General features: G+C 38.4%; 1 protein-coding gene and 1 pseudogene across 2 annotated transcripts; both read left to right on the top strand.

Annotated features, from left to right (window-relative positions):
* Positions 1 to 56: 56 nt before the first annotated feature.
* On the top strand, positions 57 to 9,230 carry LOC108212648 (uncharacterized; annotated as a pseudogene).
* Positions 9,231 to 11,113: 1,883 nt separating this feature from the next.
* On the top strand, positions 11,114 to 22,305 carry LOC108214827 (uncharacterized). Of its 2 annotated transcripts, none has more exons than XM_064089307.1 (9): positions 11,114 to 11,427; positions 11,537 to 11,583; positions 11,934 to 12,001; positions 12,475 to 12,513; positions 13,161 to 13,297; positions 13,897 to 13,987; positions 14,753 to 14,824; positions 21,226 to 21,338; positions 21,771 to 22,305. In XM_064089307.1, exons 1-9 carry the CDS (start codon positions 11,313 to 11,315, stop codon positions 22,046 to 22,048), a joined length of 960 nt encoding a protein of 319 aa, XP_063945377.1. In that variant the 5' UTR covers positions 11,114 to 11,312; the 3' UTR covers positions 22,049 to 22,305. The 2 variants fall into 2 exon arrangements, with proteins under 2 accessions (XP_063945377.1, XP_063945376.1); XM_064089306.1 differs by having other exon boundaries at positions 21,762 to 22,305.
* The last annotated feature ends 1,869 nt before the right edge of the window (positions 22,306 to 24,174 follow it).

The raw sequence follows: 24,174 nt of genomic DNA, 5'->3' as shown, positions 1-24,174 counted from the left end.
CTGAAGTTGGGAAGCGTATAGTCCTACCATCCAGCTTCAAAGGTGGTTTTAGATATATGCAACAGAACTATCAGGATTCATTGGCCGTTTGTAAAGATTATGGCCATCCTGATTTATTTGCGACATTCACTTGTAACCCAAAATGGACGGAGATAGAACGCGCAATAGTAGATGCAGGGTGCATTAATGCCTCTGTACATCCTGATATTTTCGCTCGGGTTTTCAAGATAAAACTTGATACAATGATGTCGGATTTAATGAAAAAAGATGTATTCGGACATGTCCTTGCAGGTCCCTTTTTGTAACATTGACCTCTCATGCTGACATGCCTTCTACTTGTATGTAAAAGTAGAATTAGGTTCATATCAGCAATGGTCTGTCATCATTGACATATTTTCCTTTGACAAACTAAATAATGCATAATTATTTCATGATAGTTGATTTGGGATTGGTTTAATAGATCTGGAAATATTGAATTAGTGTATTCACTCACTTTCGGTATACACATGTAAACTGAGCATATAGACCAACGTATGCATAGATATTGATATATTTATTTATTAGGGCTTACTTGAACACATATTAATCTCCACCTATTATACTAAATTCTTTACAATGCAGTTGTGTACACAATCGAATTTCAAAAACGTGGACTCCCACATGCTCATATTGTCCTCTGGCTTGCTGATGACGACAAATTCTTGTCAACGGAAGAAATTGATTCCGTAATTAGCACTAAGATCCCTGACAAAGATAACGACAAGGTGGCCTATGAGGCAGTTAGTCAACTGATGATGCATGGGCCATGTGGAGCAGCAAATCCTAAATGCCCATGTATGGCTGAAGGAAAGTGCACAAATTTTATTCAAAATCTTATACAAGTAGTACTACAGTAGATTTTGACGGATATGCCACATATCGTCGGAAGGATGATGGAAGAACGGTGGAATGTAACTATATCCAGCTAGATAACAGGTTACACAAAATTGCATCCTTACATATGTCATGCCTTGCTAAATGAAAGCAATATTGTTGAACATACATGTATTAATTTTGTTCCAATAAACTTGCACTCGTTCCAAGATCACCTTAATTGTTTTTTCATAGGCACGTTGTCCCCTACAATCGCGATTTGCTTGTGAAGTATCAAGCTCACATCAATGTTGAATGTTGCAATCGTGCGCAATCAATTAAATACTTATTCAAGTACATTGGTAAAGGCCTGGATAAAGTTACCGCGGTCCTGGAGCGAGTTAACAAAAACTTAGAGATCCCTAACCCACCAACAGCCACATCAAGGAAGATCGAATATGATGAGGTTAAAAATTACCTTTCATGTAGATATCTCTCGGCAGCTGAAGCTTCTTGGCGAATCTCTGGATTTCCTATACACCATAGAGAATCATATGTGCAGCGCCTATTCTTTCATTTAGAGGATGAACAGGAAGTAAGATTTCAAGATAATGAATCTTTACCTGAAATCCTCGGAAGATTCCGGCAAGATGCAAGCATGTTTGTCCAATGGTTATTGAACAATCGCAGAGATGAGGCAGGCCGTGATCTGACATATGTCAAATATCCAAAAATGCATCGTTGGGATAATGCTGGAAAGTACTGGGCTCGTCGAAAACAAAAAATTGATGTTGTTGGCCGTATGGTGTATGCGCACCCTGCAAGTGGTGAAAGGTTCTACATGCGCTTGCTGCTGAACCATGTTACAGGCAACATCTTTCGAGGATATTCGAACTATTGAGGGCAGGGACGTATCTAGGATTTCAACCTCATGGGGGCAGAGCAGAGGTGATCACGGTGCGGATGGTGAGATTTTTTTCTAAGCCGCAAACCAAACCGTACATATATGCGGCTTAGTGGAAAATTCGAACCGCAACCCCTAGCTTAAAAACCGTGTGAACCGCACTACAAAAATGGTGCGATTTGTGCCGAGTATATGTTTAAGAATAAACAAGTTAATATTAAAATTTAAAAATATAATAACTAATTTTTTTTATAATGAATTTATATGATATTTATAATTTCAGAGTTACAATAACTACTAAAATAATACAAACCAAAATATAAATATAAATATAAATATAATAATAAATATTAGTAAAAGACATATCTATACTATAATATCAAAGCCGAAACATTAATATAGATAAAAGAGAGGGAAATGCAGCAGAGGCTAAAAAACTGAGGTGGGACAACAAAACAAGACCTGAAGCGAAAGGAGTAGGACGATTTTCCACTTAAAAAACTAAAATTGCTGCCAGAAGGACTAGAACTCCGGCTATTCCAGTGAGAGTGTCTGCCTTGAACCGTGGGGACAAGCCTCTAATTCAAAAATTTTGTATACTATAAACTACTAAACACTAAGAATCCTACTGGGGGCAAGTACCTAGTGTGGCTACGTCCCTGGTTGAGGGGTTTGTTTGCCCAACGTATGAAGATGCATGCTTTCGTAGAGGCCTCTTAGAGTCTGACAAAGAATGACATATTGCTTTAGACGAAGCCTCGAGCTTCGCAACCACACCACAACTAAGGGAGCTATTTGTGACAATGCTGTTATTTTGTGAAGTCAGCAACTCATTGGAGCTGTGAGAAAAACATTGGCGGGATCTAGCTGATGATGTTGAATACACAGAGAGAAAATTGTTGAATTGCCCAATACTCGTGATTGCTGATTGTGATAAACAAGCGTTCGTTCTAGAGGCAATCAACAACTTACTCAACCAGCATGAAAAATCATTGACAAATTTCCCAGGCATGCCGGAGTTACCCAAAGATTCAATATCTAAATTCAGAAATCAACTACTCCTTCGGGAACTAATGTACAATCGACAGGAGCTCGAAGTAGAGGCAATTAAACTTGTTAGTTGCCTTAACAACATGCAACGATTGATTTTTGACAAGGTGGTCCATTATGTTTCTCTAGGAGAAGGTGGTTTTTATTTGTTAATGACCATGGTGGGATGAGGAGAACATTCTTATGGTCGACCATCATAAGCAAATTGAGGAGTTAAGGGCTTATCGTGTTGGCGGTTGCATCATCTAGTATTGCATCCCTCCTAATAGAGGGTGGAAGAACGGCTCACTCCCGCTTCAAGATACCACAAGATACCAATAGATATAAATGAAACGAGTACTTGTGAAATCAAGAAAAAAACTCATCTTGCTGAATTAATATACAATTTTCCAAATTATAGTAAAATCGATGGCGATTAATCGATTAAAAAAGATGAAGTGCGTGCTCTATATTCTTCTTTGATAATTGATCTCCTTGAAATTTTATTTTTACATTAATAAAATTTTAACTAGAGGCAAAGTAGAGAGAAAACGACAAAAATAGTATATGATAACTAGTCTCGTAATAGTTTTCTGAGTAAAGTGGAAACTAGATTTGAGAAAAACATAACATTACTGGTATTATATATAATGTTGTGAACAATAAAGAAATATTATGAAACGGTAAAGAAATGTTATAAAACGGTAAAGAATTTCATAGTCGCTGAATATTAAATTTTTGTTTTCTGCGTTATCATTTTGGTATTGAACATTCTAATCAACGTAAACATGAATTATTTATTAGTGAAATATTTAGATAATTGAAAAAGATTAGACATGACATTTTAATTCTACTTCTCCCTCTTCGCCATCCACTTATTGGTCCTATGTTTTTTTTGTATTTTTTTCATAACAATTCTCATATGTCTAATAAATTTTTATTCCTCCGTGTTAACCTCAATAATACTTTCATCCTTACCAATCTTATCAACACAAGACAACAAGATGTGTGCTCGTTCCAAAGACCCGACATGTTCTCCATTTCAACCAATGTTTTATTAAGAAAACCACCAGAATGATGTAGACGTGACACTTCCTCAAGTATCCTATCATCTGTTATCGACTTAGGGAAGATGTGAATAGATTATATGGAAGCTTTCCTAGTAATTTTTCTATAATCATTTCCGGAGGTAAATGGCTCTTGAAATACATAAAAAGCATTTATTAATGCACTTGACCTACTTGAATAGTGCCTATATCACTTCCCTCATATTCAAGACACCTATAACCTAAATTTAATCCACACTCCTGAGCTGTGGAAAGGTGAAAATCTACAATTGAACGAGATCTGTGGGCTACTGTTACCGGCAGTGACGGTCTTTGTGTTCTTTTATCACTTCTCTTTGGAGTCTTAAGAACCGATCTTCCCCTTCTTTTATCACTTCTTTTTGGAGTCTTAAGGACCGATCTTCCCAAATCAGTTTTAGCAGCATTTTTTACTTCAAACCATTCCTTAGCATCATTAAATATAATCATCTTGTCTGGTTTACCCCATGCTATGTAGTAACCATTTTTTTGGGAAAAAACCAAATGAAAAGGATCACCTCCTTCTTTGTCCACAAACTGAAAGCTATTAATATTAGAATTATCAACATCAGGAAGAACCCTAACTTCATAATGTTCGTTTAATTTCTCCCCTCCATGCCACTCTAGTGCCCATAACAAAATTCTTTAACATCTCAAGTGCGATATCTTCAGTTACAAACAAATCCATATCCGCCATGATCTACCTAACACATGAAACACAAACTAGAATTAACATGAAAAATAACTAAGATTCTACGGAATTAATTTGTACATATATAATAAATACTATAAGACGAGACCTATATTCCACAAACAACATACAATATGCATATGCATATAGCATAAACATAATGAACAATGAAGTAAATTATAACTAGTGCAATTATATTCTCGGTCTATAACATATAGATTTTTCAAAAATCTACTCCAATCACTTGAGGTGTTGATTGGTGCCCCTCCGACTGATGCAGAGCCTTTGGAGGAACGGTTCGAAGTTGTGAGGTATGATATTGATAATATTAGACGGGTTCTTGAGAATCACATGGTTGAAGCTAAAGAAAAATTTTCTCAGTTGGAGAGATCTTCTGTGGAGCTTTATCAGGAGGTGACTATCTTAAAAAAAGGTTGTGGCTGTTGGGGGCAATACCTCGGGTGACAACTAAGAGAAAGATAAAGGTGCCTGAACCTAAGTCGTTTGATGGGGGTAGAGATGCCAAGGCATTGGAAAATTTCTTATGGAATATGGAGCAGTATTTCAAGGCAGCTCATATTCCCGACGGTGAACAAGTGACTGTGGCTATTATGTAACTTGCTGATGACGCTAAGTTATGGTGGCGTACCAGGATGGTTGATTCTGATGGCACAGAGAAGCCTAAGGTGGAGACCTGGGAGGTGTTAAAGAAGGAGCTCAGGAGCAGTTCTTGCCTCTTAATGCTGCATGGGTGGCTAGGAAGAAGCTCAAGCACTTGAAGCATACGGGCACTGTGCGAGAATATGTGAAGGCATTCACTTCTTGCTTGTTGGACATCCGTGACATGGCGGAGGCGGACAAGTTATTCAACTTTGTTTCGGGTTTGAAGCCATGAGCACATGCTGAGCTAAGGAGACAAAATGCCAAGGACTTGTCGGCGGCTATTATAGCAGCAGATGGCTTGGTGGATTACAACTTTGCATTAGTATCTAGTGAAAAGGGGAAGCGAACCTCTGGTGCAAGGGAAAAGCTGCAGAAGTTGAAATCCATGGGCAAAATGAAGGTCCAAGACGAGGATCCAGGCAAAGCCAAAGTCAGTTGAGGGCAGACGAAGAAGCCGTTGCGGTGTTATATTTGTGAGGGTCCTCACATGATGAAGGATTGTCCTCAGAAGGAAAAACTCAATAGCCTACGGGAGGAAAGTGGGGAAACCTACAAGGGTGAATCCACTTCGCATGTTGAATGCACTACAGACAAAGGAAGCTGTGAAGTCTTCTAGTTTGTTGTATGTGCAAGTGACCATCAATGGGCATGATGTGATGGCTATGATAGACACGGGTGCTACTAATAGTTTCATGGCTGACAGGAATGTGGAGTTTCTGGGCTTGGCTTTGAAAGCAAGCACGAGCCGCGTCAAAGTTGTAAATTCTGAGGCGCAGTTGATCAAAGAGTCGGCACAGTCGGATATCACATTTGAATCTTGGACGAGTAAGGTGAATCTCTGAGCTGTTCCCCTTGATGATTTCGATGTGATATTGGGGATAGACTTTTTATTGAAGGCTAAGGGTTTTGTGATGCCACATCTTGGTGGGTTAATGATTGAGGATGCAAGCAACCTTACTTTGTGAAGGGTGTGCTAGGAAGGGACTTTAGGAAGAAGAAGACCGAACTGTTGTCAGTTGTGCAGGTTGAAGCAGGGTTGAAATGTGGTGAGTTGACATTTTTACCTGCCCTTGTGGAGGTGAAACCGCATCGATATGTTGAAGTTCCGGATGTTGTTGCTTCTACACTAAAGGAGTTCAAAGATTTCATGCCTCTGGAGTTGCCAAAGACATTGCCACCAAGGAGAGTTGTGGATCACAAGATTGAACTTGAGTCAGGTGCACGGGCGCCGTCTCAAGCCCCTTATCGGATGGGACCTATGGAGTTGGCAGAGCTGAGGAATCAGTTGGATGAACTTTTGGAGAGTGGATACATTCAACCGTTAAAAGCTCCTTATGGTGCCCCCGTCCTGCTCCAGAAGAAGGCAGATGGGTCGTTGCGGATGTGTGTGGACTATCGGGCCTTGAACAAGGTGACTATAAAAAATAAGTACCATGTTCCCAACATCACGAAGCTGTTTGACAGACTCTCCAAGGCCAAGTACTTTACAAAGCTTGATCTGAGGTCGAGATACTGGCATGTTAGGATTGTAGCAGAGGATGAATCTAAGAGCACATGTGTCACTAGTTATGGGTCTTATAAATTCTTAGTAATGCCAATTAGGTTGACAAATGCACCCACTACATTCTGTAACCTTATAAACGATTTTCTATATGTATACATGGATCGGTTTGTGGTTGTGTACTTGGATGATATTGTGGTCTATAGTAATAGCTTGGAGACACATATAGATCATTTAAAATGCATTTTCACTAAATTGCGAGAACACAGTCTCTATGTGAATAAGGAGAAGTGCGAGATCTGTAGGGAGGAGATTCATTTCCTTGGGCATGTCATCAGCCAAGGATTAGTGATAATGGATTCGAAGAAAGTTGAGGCCATCATTGATTGGCCTGTCCCGAAGAAAGTGGCAGAGTTGAGATCTTTTCTTGACCTTGCAAATTTCTATCGCAAGTTTATTGAGGGGGTACTCAAAGAGGGTGAATGTCTTGACGGATTTGCTGAAAAAAGATCATATTTGGGACTGGAATGTTGAGTGCCATGCGGCGTTTGAGGATCTGAAGGGTGTTGTTTCTTCATAGACTGTCCTCAAACTTCCAGATTTTGGAGTACCATTTGAGTTGCACACTGATGCTTCTGATCGTGCTATTGGTGGAGTGTTGGTTCATATGGGACACCCGGTGGCCTATGAAAGTAGAAAGCTGAAGGATGCCGAGCAAAGGTACAACACCCATGAAAAGGAGATGACGGCTGTGGTGCTTGGAGACATGGCGGCATTACTTGTTGGGAGCGAGGTTTGTGGTTTGCACTGACAATGTGGCAAACACATACTTCAAGACCCAAAAGAAGCTGACCCCGAAGCAGGCCCGTTGGTAGGAATTTCTGGCTGAGTTTGACTTTGTGTGGGTACACAAGCCGGGGACACAAAACCAGGTGGCAGATGCTTTGAGCGGAAAGGTGCAAGAGTCAGTGGTATCTTTGTCAGTTATGGAAACTGAGTTCCTAGAAGAGATCAGGCACCAGTCCAAGACAGACCTCGTCTATCTGAAACTTGTGGAGGAGGTGAAAGCAAGCGTGGTTCGTAAGTATTGGCTAGAGGACTGGCTACTATACGCTAAGGGTAGTAGGCTCTTTGTACCTCATGGAATATCAGTTCGGCAGTGAATCTTGAAGGAGTCTCATGATGCCAAGTGGGCAGGACACCCGGTAGTAGCAAGGATGCTAGCATTGCTTAGTAGATCCTACTACTGGCCAAAGATGTTCGATGATATAGAGGCCTATGTCAAGTCTTGCTTGGTATGTCAAGTCTTGCTTGGTGTGTCATCTTGACAAGACTGAAAGGAAGAAGTAATCTGGACTTCTTCAACCCTTGCCTATTCCAGAGAGACCGTGGCAGTCTGTGTCGATGGATTTCATTCTTGGATTTCCTCAGGTTGATGAAAAGGGATCAATCTTTGTGGTGGTTGATCGGTTCTCGAAGTATGCTGTGTTCATTCCCGCACCGAAGGTATGTACAGCAGATATGGCAGCTTTCGTATTCTTTCAGCAAGTTGTGAAACATTTTGGGTTGCTAGAGGATATTATCAGTGATCGTGATAGCCGATTCACAGGAAGGTTCTGGACGACATTGTTTGGGTTCTTGGGAAGTGAGTTGAAGTTTTCTACTGCAAATCAGACCGAGCGCATGAATCAGTTGTTGGAGGAATATCTCAGGCATTATGTTTCAGCGAGTTAGAGGAATTGGCTAGAGTTGGTTGATGTAGCTCAATTTTGCTACAACTTGCAGCAGTCTTCGTCGACTGGCAAAAGCCCCTTCGAGGTGATTTTTGGAGTTCAGCCTAGAACCCCAAACGAAGTGGCTAGACAGAAATCTGGTGGAGCATGTTCTGCAGCTTATAGGTTTGCTTTTAGGAGACAAGGGATGGTAGATGAAGCCCATGCTAGCCTTGAGAAAGCTGTAAGGAGGATGAAGAAGTATGCTGACTAGAGGCGTCGTCCCTTAGAGTTCAAGGTCGGCGACCAGGTTTTATTGAAGTTGTCACCACAGATTTGGAAGAATATAAAATCCAGGAAGATCCACAAAGGGTTGATCCATAAATATGATGGTCCCTTTGAGATAGTGAAAAAGGTGGGCATAGTGGCTTACCGATTGAAGTTGCCGGATAGGTTGAAATTGCATCTTACATTCCATGTGAGTTTCTTGAAGCCGTTCCAGCCAGACTTGTTGCTTGATGGGAGAAAGCAAAAGAATCAAGCACCTCTAGTGATAAGGAAACAGTACGAAAAGAAGGTGAAGAAGGTTCTTAATCATTTGACTCAAGGGATGAGTAGGAAGAATATAAGGACCGATTACCTTGTACAATGGGAGGGGGAGGACGAGGCCGATGCTACTTGGGAGAAGGGAGTAAACCTATGGCAATTTGAAGACCAGATGCAGGAGTATTGGGATCACCCCTCGATGAGAGCATCGAGTTCTTTCGGTGGGGGTGGTTTGTTAGACCCTTAAGCGGCGTCTAAGAATCGGGCTAAGGGCCGGGACTGTGAGTTTGATGGGAGGTTCATTTGAGTTAGGTCCTAGCATGAGTATGGACCAGGTGTTCGGGCTTGAATGGCACTAAGTTGAGGACTTGGGGCTTGAGATGAAGTTGGGCACTTGCATACAGTTGAATAGTCTAAGCATGAGGCAGAGCAACAGAGACCGAGTTTGGGTTCATGAGTTCTAGTAGCACAATTGGCTTATATGAGTCAGGCAACATGGCGCAAGGGTGAGAGAGGCAGGTTTGGGTGTGACTTGAACAAGGGCACGGCCGGCTCAAGGGAGAGTCAACATTCACCATGAGTCCTTCATGACATAAAGGCGACATGGGAGAAAAGTTCCTATTGGGCCTGAGATAGTGGGCGTTGCTGGATAGTGGATCGATGATGGGCTTGGGTCAGAGTTGAAGCCAAGGAAAGGATGACTAGGTTCGATGTATTTGTTATATGCTTATACATATCTTGTAATGAATGACATATCTCTAAATATGGAAGGAGGAGATATGACATGTCATAAAAGATATGAGATAAGGGAAGCTTCTAGAATGTTGGAGAAGATCAGGAGCATGATTTGGCGTATCTCTTATTCGGGGAAAGAATTAAGGTTGAGTCAGCATATCTTGGAGATCTCAGCATTTAAAGGAGAAGATTGGATGGGCCTTAGGCCATCTAAAAAGCCCGTGATTCCACCAATAAAAGGAGGAGCAACTTCATTTTCTTCATTCATTCAGATTCAGAGAGCAATCACTTGTAGAGAGAAGTGAGAGCAAATACAGAGAGAGCTACTTAGAGTTCTAGAGAGAGAAAGAGCTTTTTTGTAGGCACTCTTGTATTTTAGCAGTTAGTGGGTAGCTTGTCCCAATATATAAGGACAGCTGACCTAGATTGTGTTAATAAAAAGGTTAGGGGTTTCTCCGAATATCGTGTCGCATCACTTAGGCGAAAATTTTAACCATGTTAGCACGCTTCCGCACGCCTTCGTGACATTTGAATATTTGATACTTTTATTCTTCAATACAGTCCTGAACTAGGCATGAAAAACTTATTTGGAGGGATAGTTTGGATTTATTTAAGAGTGCGTTTCCAGATATCCATATAAAATGATCAAAATATTTTAAATTAAATTTATTATATTAATATATAGCAAAATAGCGTAATATGTCAAGTTCAAACAAAGAATCCAAGTTAACTCAAATGTCAATATTATTTAACTTTAATTGATACTAATATTGACACTACTACAAAGAATCCAAGTTAACTCAATCTAGGAGGACGGAGGGAGTATGTATATTATACTTATAATTCTGATTTAATAAATAAATAAACAAATATTCAATGTTGTAAAAAGCGGGAATCAGAAAATCGGTGATTAGTCGGAATGATTAATAGGATCATTATCTAGAATTAATTTAATATTATATACATAATCATTTTAAAGTTTTAAATTTTTCCACAATTTTTGTAAATTTCAATATTCGACCTGTTTAATCCAATTTTTAACCAATTAATCATCGCTTTAACCGAATATTGCCAAATCGGACTAAAAATCCATTCGATTATCGATTAATCGACCGATTTTAAAATATTTAATTATTATGATTTAATAAAATTATGTATGTATAATTATAAATATAATATATAACTATATGACGAAAACTCAGATATGACAAAAATCTCATTTTCTCAAATTTTCAACAAATTTAGGTGAGTAGTAATTTAATTATATAATAAAATTTTATATGGTATATATTTTTTATATTTATATTTTAACTAATATAATAATAATGAGGATATGTGTACATATAGACATCAACATAATATAACATAATATGACTTCAAATAAAAATAATTATTAACTTAAGTTTTTTTATAATACAAATAATCTCAATTTAAATCAGAGAAATAAAAAAATATTGAAAAAACAATTTAAAACAACCTGTGCCTGCAATTGGGTTAGAAAACTAGTTTTAATAAAGTTTTTAGCGAAGTTCACATACAACTTTGGCAAAACTCCATTGATCACAAAAGTTAAAAGGAGCGATCATCGTTTCAAATGGGTCACAACAAGCCCAGAAGATTCAAAACCAATCACTCCCATCGAGCAGCTGCTCAGTCCAGTCGGTCCCATCAGATTCCTGGAGATGCTGACTCCCTCCCCACTGAGCCAGGTTTAGAGTTACTAACATTTGTGTGGGTTGCACTCAAGGTGTTTGAATACATGTCTCTATGGCACTTCAATTGTTTTTTATATTTTTCTTTTAACTTTCTTGTTTGTAGATGCTGAAGAGCAGCCCATTGTTCCAAAAATTCAGCTTGCCATGTGGGTATGAGCTTTGGTTTATGTGAATATATGTCTTTGCTTGATGTGATACATGTCTTCTTTTTGGAGCATAATTTATTTATTTGATTAATCAATCTTTTAAACCTGGGGATGTATATGTTTCGTGATTTTCTTACATCCTTTTCCTCACACCATGCTTCTTTTAGTTGGATATGTTCGTATTCCGTAGCTAAGAATACGTGGAATTGGTGATAAGTTACTGACTGATATATCCTTGCTAAACACAAGTTTGCTAATAGCTAAAATTAAGCCAAGCTGGGGGTGTTTACTATTTAGCTCTCACCACATCTTTGTGTTGCATTTGTAATTCCAATAAATATGTTGCTGTTTCAGGATTTTGGACAGTGCGATTCAAAAAAATGCACAGGACGCAAGCTTTCAAGATTCAATTTTCTGAAAGAAAGTAACTTACCTATGTAATTTTGCTTGTAGTCTAATTTTTTTGAAAGAAAGTAACTCTTCTGCTTTCAAGGTGGATGTATTAAGTTTTGTTGAAAATAGGCAATATTCTTCTTAAAACCACTTTTAAGTTCTACTCCCTCCGTTTTGAAATATGGGTCGTTTGATTTTTTGACATACATTTTTAAGTCCTTTGACGGCATCGTTAAAATCATTATTCTTAAGATTTTCTTTTTGAATTATAAGATTAATCATATGTTTTTATGCAAAAATTATTTTTTGAAAATAATGATTGTAACTATGCGGTCAAAGAACTTAGAAGTGGGTTGGCAAAAAGTCAAACTACCTATATTTCAAAGCAGAGGGAGAAGAATGGTCATAATTACATTTACTCATTTAGTTCTAGCGAGTCACATGATAACTTTTATAGATCACGGTTTCACATGAATGACAACTTGAACAATGTCATGCAGGAGCTGCGGGTTAGTAACAGTTTTGGTGGCATTGTATTAAGGTACCATTATTTTTTTGTACATTTTTAACTCTGTGACACAGTAGTTACCCCCAATTTGGTCAAATCGGGTACAAGTATAACATGTTCTCATTTGTTTTAGCCATAGAGCTAAAATTAGTTGTCAATTATAAACTTATTTCTTCCATATAAAACTAGTATTTGGCATCATGAACTGCTACTAGCCTACTATTTTGCTATTGATATAAATGATATATACTACTCATGGTGCTTGTGGCATACTTATGCGGATGAGGATCACATTGTCTGGATGCAGACCTCACTACTAGTCTATTGTTATTGTTATCACTTATCACAAATTTGATACCTCTTACATAAGTTAACTCTAGACATATGTAGAATGTTGCGAAATAAACCAATATACATGTATATCGCACTTCATGGAGAACAAATTTTAGCGTGAGGATAGTGAGAACAATTTTCTGCACTCCTAAAAAGTTGCAGAGCAATGTAAAATATATGCATAAAAACTGTTTTCAGCCAAATCACTGCCCTTAGATATGCACATATATATACATATATGTGTGTGTGTGTGTGTGTGTGTGTGTATAGATATATATATTTGTGTGTGCGTTTATGTATAACAGTATGTTCATTATCTCGTGGAATGACGAGTCTCATGTTTCCAGTCCTGCTGGGACACAATGTGTCTCAAAGGAAGATCAGAGTTTGATGAATCGGAAGGGGTTGGCTGTTGTAGATTGCTCCTGGGCTCGTTTGGATGATGTACCATTTACAAAACTACGATGCGTTGCTCCTCGTCTCTGTATGAAGTCTAAACATGTTGTTCCCTGTTAATTTTTTATTTATTTTGCAGTCTGCATACATGTATTAATCTGTGTAATTATAATTATGTAAGCGGAGTGCTCTTATCAAATTAGTGCAGGTCAGTTTGCATATATGCATTTCATTTAAACAGAATTCCGAAGTGTAAAGATTGTAGTAATAAATGTGTTTGAGTGATATACGCTTTTAACAGATTAAGTGATTGACATAGTAGTAGATATATGTGACAGCAAACCATAGGAAAGATCACAAGATCTCCTCCTACTGTCTGTACCCAGTAATAGAGTGTGCCTATTTCTAGGAGAAGTGAACAGTGGAAAAAAATTTATATCTTATAATATCGGATAGAAAACCTTCAAGGATATTCTGCTCTTACTTTAAAAAAAAACATTTATGGATATAATGAACCCGTGTTTGAATTTTAAATTAGTTGCTTTTACTTGCTTTTAGTACAAATAAGAATTTAAAGTAACAGCTTCATTAGCAGCTTGCCTTTCAGCGTGTATTCAACATCTTTAGTTGTTTTATGCAATCTTGTTTCTTTTCTACTTTTTCTAAATGAGCTGTGTTCTTTTGTAGTACCGTGGTTGGTAGCAGCAAATCCAATAAATTATGGCAGACCCTGTCAACTATCCTGTGTCGAGGCATTATCTGCAGCGTTAATTATATGGTACTATATTTTGCAATTATCTAGAATTAGCATATCTGAGTTAATATTGTTTTAGATGATGTGTGCAATATAATTTCACTAAATTGATTTTTTTTTTCCCCCTTTAGCTTAAAATTGATAATTTTTTGAACCTATGGCTTAGTAGTAGACATCATACGATGGTATACAATCTGGACTATGTAGCAGCATTTAGTACTAAAGGAAAAGAAAAGGAAAGAATAGACATAATTCAGCTAGTAGTGCACTATAGCTGCCTTTTATTTTTCTCCTGATAAATTTGTTTAAATGTTGTTCTAGCACATTACAAAAAAACAAAACATTAATGCTTAAAAGTGAAGTTTGCAACCATACCAGCTATATCTTTTTTATAACCTTTAGGATTTGAATTTTGATGCTTTCAGACACCTGTCACTTTATGATTTAAATCGTTGTAATATTATTGGTTTTGTATCTTCATATGATTAACCCTAAGAACTAAACACTATGTGAAGCTTATTTGTAGCAAATCTCATTTGTTTTCCCAGTAAATCGAAGATTTAGGTATTTAGAACTATATTTTACAGGCGGATCTGTTATGAATCTTATTTGTATAATTAGTAGATCATGTACTTTTATGCTGAATCTTTCAGAATTGTAAATTATTGTAGTAGAATCTTGTCCATATGTGTACATATATACTTTCTGAAATTTATACAGTAGTAGTTTTTATTAGAAAAGAGACTACGTAGTTACCTATTTAAATTACTAAGCTCTTTTATTTGACAGTGGTGAAAGGGAAACCGCAGAATTGTTGCTTAGCAAATTCAAGTGGGGACATGCTTTTCTGTCTCTTAACAGGTGCGCCCTTCTTAGTACCTTCTGTGGTAAAAAAAACTTTTAACACTGTTTTTTATCCAATTGAAGAATTACAAAGTTTCTTTGCTATTACTAAAAACATGTTGAATTTTGGAGTGCTTGTGGCAAAGATTAATCTTGTGTGGAGGCATCCACGGGGGCTCACTGTTATAAGTAGAATATTACTAATATTCTGTTCTTGCTGAATAGGACAGGAATGTGGTTTTCTAATGTTGGATTCATGTGGCCATTCTCACGAGTGATCTACTAGTAGAGTCAGTAGTTAGTAAATTTGTCCATGTTCTCAATCATGTTAAAGTCACAAGTTTGCCTTGCAAAAACATAAGACTTAAGAGGCTATGTTTTTTCTGAAGGATTAATTATAGGATACAACTGCCATATTAGTGAATAAGTAGCTGACATATTTTTTTTTAGCTTTAACTACTTGCTTATATCTTAGCAAATATATAGCATATAAATAAATCAAGTACTGGCATTTTTCTTTAAGTTATTTTAATATGGCCCTCCATATTCAGCAATTTCAGATTTAGATGTATAATTTATGTAATCACATATAGCTGAAATGAAGATGTCCTTGGTGTTTATGGTATGCTGTAAGCCCCCTTAAAGAAATAACAACACGAAGCAGGAAAATAACACAGCACAATGGAAGGAAATAACTGTATATAAAACTGGACAAGATAAACCCTCAACAGGGGAAGTTGCAGAAAGAAAAAGCAATACAAGTAAATTGTTCTCCAAGCATAAAACAATTCCTATCCACCTGCCTACTACTTATCACTGGTACTGGACAGCTGTCTCACTCCTACTGGCTGGCACATAACTGTTAGGCACCAGATCCAAAGTTGATATTCTATCCGTACTAAAACGACACAGCAATGCTGCTATTAATTAAGTACCAAAACGACTGTATTGCACTCATGACCCACATGAAAATGTTAATTTATTTAAGTAGGTTACAGTTGATTCCCTCTTATAGAATCCTTGTCCTCAAGGATGAAATTCAGGTTATTGCTCTTGTATAACAGCTGCATCCTCCCAAGTCGCATCTTCCGGGATTGCATTGGACCACTGTACTAACCATTGTGTCACTGCACCATTGTGCTTCTTAACCATCCTCCTTTGCAACACCTGAACTGGATATACCAAGAATTGACCTTCACTTCCCAACCTGGGAAGCTGAGTTGCAATAGTGTGCTTTGACCCCACCTTCTTTTTGAGTAGACTTATGTTGAAGACAGGATGAATTTTACTATCAGCTAGAAGGGCTAGTCTATAAGCTACTGCTCCCACTCGTTCTGTAACTTGAAAAGGTCTGAAATATTTATGTGCTAGCTTTAAATACTTCTTTACTGCTACTGATAGTTGCCTATACGGCTGAAGCTTCGTAAATACCCAATCTCCAACTTGTAGAACGGCTTCGTGTCTCTTCTTATCTACAAATTGTTTGTATTTACTTTGAGCAGTCTGAATAGCGTCCTTCAACAAATGATTCTTGGCTTCTCTCTGCACCAAGAATTCTTCCACAGAACCCACAAAATTCCTGGCCTCAGTTGACAAGCACAATTGCCTAGGTTTGACTCCATATACAGCTTCAAAAGGAGTCATGCCTATAGCACTGTTGAATGTGCTGTTGTACCACCACTCAGCTAACGGAAGCCAATTTGCCCATTTATGGGGTCTGTTGCCAGCCATTGAACGTAAATAATGTTCAACACACCTATTCAGCCTCTCCGTCTGGCCATCACTTTGCGGGTGATAGGATGTGCTTATGCATAACTTAGTGCCCACAGCTTTAAATAATTCCTTCCAAAATTGGCTGGTAAACAATTTATCTCGATCGGAAACAATTTTCTGCGGTAGTCCATGTAGTTTAACGACTGTATCCAAGAAAATCTGAACAACCTGAGTTGCAGAAAAGGGATGTGACAGAGCTATGAAGTGACCTACCTTGGTAAATCGGTCAATTACTACCATGATACAACTTTTTCCCCCTGAAGTAGGAAGTCCTTCAATGAAATCCATTGAGATGTCACTCCAGATTTGGGTTGGTACTGGTAAAGGCTGTAATAAGCCGCTTGGAAACTGGATGCTGGTTTTAACCCGCTGGCAAATATCACAATCCTTCACATATTGGAGCACTTCAGGCTTCATATCTGGCCAATAGAAAAACTGGAAAATGCGCTTTAGTGTGGCCTCTTGTCCGGAGTGGCCCCCTGCAGCTGAATCATGGAGCTCCCAAATAATATTCTGCCTGGTGTTGCTTTGCTTGCCAACATAAATTCTACCGCCCACCTTAAGTATCCCTTTGGTAAAGCTGAACTGAGCAAAGGCAGGTTGTTTAGTGGTTATGCCAGAAATGATATCTTGTGCCCCTATCTCCCACATAACTATCTTTAACTCCTTCTAATTAATTAGGTTGCACAGTAGATATAGCATTCAGGCTTCCCTCTTTGCTGTCACCATGTAACCTGGATAATGCGTCAGCCACCTTATTTTCCACCCCTCTTTTGAATTTAATTTCATAGTCTAGCCCCATCAATTTTGCTAACCACTTCTGTTGCTGGAGAGTCGACAATTTCTGTTCCAGCAAATATTTCAGACTCTGGTGGTCTGTTTGAATCACAAAATTGTTACCTTGAAGGTAAGTATACCATTTTTTTGTAGCTAAGACCAGTGCAAGGAGTTCTTTCTCGTAGGTGGATAGTTGCTGGTGTTTTGGAGATAACCCTTTACAGATATGCTAACGGCCTGCCTTTCGGCATTAGCATAGCCCCTCGGCATTAGCATAGCCCCGATGCCGGTCGCACTGGCATCTGTTTCAACAATGAAGGGTATACTGTAGTCAGGTAAGGCCAGTACTGGAGCAGTAACCATATATTGTTTGAGTTTTTCGAAAGCTTGTGTAGATTGTTTCGTCCAATGAAACCCACCATTCTTGAGCAGGTTCGTGAGTGCCCTACTCACCTCTCCATAGCCTCTGATAAATCTTCGATAGTAGCCAGTTAAGCCGAGAAAACCCCGAAGTTGTTTGACTGATTTAGGAATCGGCCAATTTACCATTGCAGCCACCTTGCTTGGATCAGAAACCCCCTCTTGTGATATAATATGGCCCAAATACTCCAACTGAGCCTGTCCAAACATGCACTTACTTGCCTTAGCAAATAATTGGTGTTCCTGCAGCAATTCTAGTACGACTTTGACATGTTGCACATGGTCTACCAATGTAGAGCTGTAGATAAGGATTTCGTTAAAAAACACCAACACACACTTACGAATATAAGGCTGGAAAACTGTGTTCATCAGGGATTGAAAACTAGCAGGGGCATTTGTGAGGCCAAACGGCATCACCTTGAACTCATATAAGCCGTGATGTGTCCTGAAGGCCGTCTTATAAATATCATCAGGTGCCACCCTAATCTGATGGTAACCAGACCTTAGATCAAGCTTAGTAAACCAGCTAGCACCTCTCAATTCATCTAGTAACTCATCAATTACTGGAATAGGATACTTATTCTTTACTGTTATGTCATTTAATTTTCGGTAATCAACACACATACGCCAACTTCCATCTTTTTTCTTGACTAAAATAACTGGTGACGCAAAGGGGCTACTGCTTTCTTGAATTACGCCACTCAACAACATTGTCTTTAACTTGTTTCTCAATCTCGGCCTTCTGCACATAGGGTACCCTATAGCACCTCTGGTTTACTGGTTTACTACCCGGAAGTAATGGAATTTTGTGGTCATGCTTTCGTACGGGGGGAAGGCCCTTAGGCTCAGCAAAGACAGCTTTGAAGTCTTGTAAAACTGCCTGTAATGGCTCTGGAATCGAAGAGTCTGCTGAGGTGGTTGACAGTGGTTCAGCTTGGAGCATACAAATAAATCCTTGAGTGACACCTTTCACTGATTTTGGGAGCTTATTCAGCTTCTTGCTACTAATGGTATGCAACGATCCTTCAGACACCTCTCCTCGCAATGTAACTGCCATGCCATCCTTGAGTAAGGTAATCTTAAGGGCTTGATGGTCAAACGTGATAGGGTTGTACTGTTTCAGCCAATCCACCCCTAATAATACATCAGAACTACCAAGTGGGAATAGTCTGAGTTCATCAGAGAAGAAATGCCCTTGAATTTGGTATTGCAGATTCTTGCACACCGAGTCCACAATTATTCGAGAACCATCCGCCACGGAGACCAGTAAAGGGGGTACAACTTCTGCCACCAATCCAAGTTGTTTGACTAGTTTAGAATCGATAAAAGAATGAGTCGAGCCACTGTCGATTAATATATGTATCTTTTTGCCCTTGAGGGTCCCTTGTAGCCTTATAGTATTGACAGAGCGACTACCTGCTAAAGCATTAATAGAGATCTCTCTAGGAACCTGGTGTACCAATAATGGCTCCATATCATCCAAAGTCTCGTCAACTGCAGGAACAGGAGGGGTAGAGTCATCAGATTCCTCTCCCAACATAGTATAGAGGCGTGCCTTACAGGGTTGGCCCGGATGATACAGATCATCACAGTGGAAGCACTGTCTTCTGTCACGCCTTTCTAAAATCTCCTTGCTAAACAGGGTGGATTTCGATTTAGTGAAGTTTTTAGTGGTGTTGTGGGAAGATAATTTTGGTAATGGGTGGGAAGGGTGAACAGTAACAGGTTTAGGTTCTTGTTTATGGTGTACTGCTTGTGCACCATAGGAGGATAGAGACACAGAGTTTCTTGGTTGCGCAGGGACTGATTTCAGTGCTCTTGCTTCTTCTTGTTTCGACAAAAACCCACCATCTACCAAAGTTTGAGGCCTGAACATTCGGACAGAACCTTTAACATGTTCCTTCAACCCACTAATAAAGCTAGAAACAAAATATTCTTCCGACAACCCTTTGTTCCTGCTCAGCACTAAAGCTCGTAATTCCTCAAACTTATCCTCATAATCAGAGACACTGGAAATCTGCTTAAGCTTGTTGAAAAAATCTTGTACATCCCGGGTATCCGGATGTTCAAAACGAGAAACCACATCAGTGATGAAAGTCTTCCAGTTAACAGCCCCTTTACTAGTCTGATAAAAACGAAACCAGATGCTAGCTTTGCCCTCAAAATGGAGGCCAGATAATTTCATTTTCCGTAAATCATCAACTGGAATAAAATCAAAGTACTGTTCAGCCCTGCTTATCCAGCCTTTGGGGTCTTGCCCATCAAACTTGGGAAACTCAATCTTAGGATTAATGTGGAAGTTGTGGTGGGGAGAAGGACCATGAGGGCTAAGCGGAGGAACAAAGGAGGTGAAGGATGGGTTAGTCATGTGGTGTGGGTGAGGGAATGTAGTAAATGGATGGTTGAACAGCTGGTTGTGGGGTGTGGAGAATGGAGGAGATGTGGTATGGGTGAACAGAGGAAGTGTACCAGAAAAACCCCCAGGTGGGTGCGGTGGTGGACCCATAAAGGAGTTAGTAGTGAAGGTGGAATGACCCGCAGTGTAAAGTGGTGGTGTAGTGTGGGTGGTAGTAATAGGTGCAGATGCGTAAATAGTGGAAACAGGAGGGAGGGTGTTTTGATTTACCTCTATACTCACAGAGTCAACTCCGGTGTGGTCGAGGGTGGAGTGAGGTGGAAGTCTGGTGTCAAACTGCGGTGGTTGAAACCCTAGGAGAAGTTGCTTGAGCTCAACCAATGTCTGATCCATCTTATCCATTCGGTCACGAAACCCATCCATTCGCTGGTCCATTTTGAGGTTGATGTCGGAAAACTGTTGTGTAACTTCGGCTCGAGTCTTACTCATGGTGTCATGAAGTTCAGTGAGCTTGGTTTCATGAGCACCGAGGCGAGCATCTACTTCTCTGAAACGAGTACCTTCTGCCATTATTTCCGATCAACGCGCCGCCAAGGAACCTGGCCCTGATACCACTTTTTAACCCCCCTTAAAGAAATAACAACACGAAACAGGAAAATAACACAGCACAATGGAAGGAAATAACTGTATATAAAACTGGACAAGATAAACCCTCAACAGGGGAAGTTGCAGAAAGAAAAAGCAATACAAGTAAATTGTTCTCCAAGCATAAAACATTTTCTATCCGCCTGCCTACTACTTATCACTAGTACTGGACAGCTGTCTCACTCCTACTGGCTGGCACATAACCGTTAGGCACCAGATCCAAAGTTGATATTCTATCCGTACTAAAACGACACAGCAATGCTGCTATTAATTAAGTACCTAAACGACTGTGTATTGCACTCATGACCCACATGAAAATGTTAATTTATTTAAGCAGGTTACATATGCGTTCTTACTTCTTTACATATTCCTTCATCTAATAGTTTTAGATATTCAATGTGTACTGTATTATATCTGTGACAGTCTTTCTGCCCACTCCATAATGCAGAGCACTTCTAAAGTCGTATTCTGAATGTGAAAGCAGCGCTGATATGATAGTTGTTCAAAATGCCTGGCTTTCCCAGCAAAGCCCACGTGTAGTGAAAGGTCTTCCAGATGTTGGTATGTTCTGATTTTAGTAAGCAACATTGTGGGTTCCCCTTTACTGTGTATTGTTGTAATGATTTACCCTTCTGTTTCCTTATATTTCTTTGGTTCATGGAAATGAGAGACGAAAGGAACATTGCTTTTCTCTTCCTTCCTGAGTCTTACACCTCAATTATTCCAAAGTTCTACCCGAGACGAGTGAAAGATTACCGAAGATCGTTTACATGCAGACTAGGCACTGATGAGAAAGTCACTCTTTTAAGAGTGGTTAATTATTTTTATTTAAAAGAGAAAAGAAAAAAGAAAGAGTGCTTAATCAACACATCTGTAGTATAATACTGTTTTTATTCATCAAAACTGATCTTATATATTCTCTTGTGCTGGCCACCTAATATATATCTATTGTTAATAAGAAACAAGTATGTTCACTTTTTGTAGATACAACAGCTGACGCCGCTTGCAGTAAAGAAGATGGATCTTATGACTCGGAAGATGGACTCCCACCACTTGAGAAGAATTTAAATCACTTAAACTCGGAGGAAAGTGAAGATGAGGAATGTTACACTTCAGAAGATGGACTGCCTCCACTTGAAAAGAACTTAAATCATATAAACTTGGATGTAAGTGAAGACGAGGGATCATGTGATTCAGACGGCGGCCTCCCCCCACTCGAAAAGAATCCGAATCATATAACTTTGGAGGACAGCAATACAGAAAGCTCGTAGATGTCAGATGCTACTGCAGTATTGCTCTGGAGTTCAGATGGCTATGCATGTACTTGTATTTTGAGATAATAATAATAATCTTGAACAGTTTGTTCGGACATTTTTGGTTTTTGTCCTTTATATATGTAGTATTGTAGCATGCTTACTTCTTACTATTCTGGAACTCATCTGGGTGACTGGGTCCATTAAACTACCATGATTGTAACTGTTATTGTGATTTAGAGCGCGTTTGGTTGAATTTTAAATTTATGATTTAATATGATTTAACATAATAAGCTAGGGTTTAAAATCACTGTTTGAATAATTTTGACTTATTAGTGACTTATGAATTATTTAAACTATAATAAATCCGTAAAAAAAAAGAAGTTAAACTGTAATAATAAAAAATAGAATTGATTTATGAGTAATTTAATATTACTTCACCTAACGAGTCGGTGGAAATTGATCATCCGTCGAAATCCAAATGTCCGACAACAGATGAGAGTTATTAATTAAAATCTTACTCATTAGTTGATAAAAAAAAGTCTTAAGAATCTCAATAGAAGATATGGGGGCCTATAAATAAGAATTTTGTTAAAAAGGAGATCACTTCATGTGAGGCAAGTAAAAAGAGTGAATATAGGATATTTGTCTGACAAGAAATTGAAAGAGAAATTGGATTTAGTTAAAGACAAGACAGGTGAAAGAAAAAGAAAACGAGTAATAGAAATGGTAAGATTGAGATTAACAAATACAATAATTATGCTTCTAATACTTATGCTCCTAGAAAAACTTGTAGCAAATGTGGTAGTGTTAATCATCTATCTACAAATTGCAAAACTATGTAAAATCTCATTTTCTTTTCAGGCCTATGTCTACTTCTCATATATCCTATATGCATATGCCTAGAATGGATATGATGCCTGATTTGATTGCTCAAAATCCATGCTCTCATGTCAACATGCCCTTCATGTTCAATTCATATTTTAATTCTTTTAACACGCCTCAATTACACTATGGTATTGGTGGTATGAATTACATGTATGCTCCTTAAGTATTAAATTTGTCGCACATTCAAAAGCATGGTGTGAAAAATGATGCTCAGAAGTCTCTACTTAAGCCAAACATTGATTCAAATCAATCTAAGAGAAAGTTAGAGAAAGGAGAAAACAATCAAGTCTAACAAACCAGGACCCAAAGAAATTTGGGTACCAAAATAAACTTGATTTCTTTGATAATGTGTACATAGAAATTTGAAGAAAATTCTGTAGTATTTGGATAGTGGTTGCTCTAGGCATATGACTACTGAAGATTCTTCCCTGCTCTCATTTGGTAGAAAGAGATGGCCCTAGTATTACCTTTAAAGATGACAGCAAAGGATACATTAAGAGATATGGCTTGATAGCAAAAGATAATGTCATTATAGATGAAGTTGCCTTGGTGTCTAGTCTTAAGAATAACTTGCTTAGCATCAGTCAACTTTGTGACAAAAGTTTCAATGTTAAATTTACACCAGTAGCCTATGTTTAAGAAAAGGGAATGTGTACATTGTTGATTTCAACTTAGTAGATTCCATTTCTATTATTTGTTTTAAAGCAAAGTAAGTTCAGATGAGAGTTGGTTGTGGCACAAAAAGCATTTCATTTAAATTTCAAAACTATGAATGGGTTAGTTAAAAGAGATTTGGTCAGAAGAATTCCAAAATTTGAATTTACCGTGGATGGATTATAGGATGCATGTCAGCAAGGAAAGCAGAAAAGAAGTTCTTTTAAAAGAAAGCTTCAATCATCCATTATCAAGCCACTCATCTTCACATGAAATTATTTAGACCAGTCAATCTCATGTCCATTTCCAAGAAAAGGTATTGGCTTTTCATTGTTGATGATTTTTCTAAATACACATGGACTTTTATTTTTGCACTCTAAGGATGAGGCATGTAATATCATCATCAATCACATTAATGAATTGAATAACAATTCTGAAGTCAAAGTTGGAATCAGAAGCGACAATGGGACTGAGTTTAGGAATTCTGTGATGAAAGAATTTTGTGTAGAAAAAAGAAATTTCTCATGAGTTTTCTACTCCAAGGAATCCTCAACAAAATAGGGTTGTTGAGAGGAAAAACAGAACCCTCGTTGAAGTTGCCA

The sequence above is a fragment of the Daucus carota genome, chromosome 3 (assembly GCF_001625215.2).
Source record: "Daucus carota subsp. sativus chromosome 3, DH1 v3.0, whole genome shotgun sequence".
Classification (NCBI taxonomy): Eukaryota; Viridiplantae; Streptophyta; class Magnoliopsida; order Apiales; family Apiaceae; genus Daucus; species Daucus carota.
This window is presented reverse-complemented; position numbering and strand designations above follow the sequence as displayed.

Excerpts from the sequence above, each read along its gene's own strand:
- LOC108214827 (XM_064089306.1), top strand. The coding sequence starts at position 11,313 with ATGGGTCACAACAAGCCCAGAAGATTCAAAACCAATCACTCCCATCGA. Across the intron at positions 11,584-11,933 it reads AAATTCAGCTTGCCATGTGG|GATTTTGGACAGTGCGATTC; the intron begins GTATGAGCTTTG and ends TTGCTGTTTCAG. Across the intron at positions 12,514-13,160 it reads TTTGGTGGCATTGTATTAAG|TCCTGCTGGGACACAATGTG; the intron begins GTACCATTATTT and ends TCATGTTTCCAG.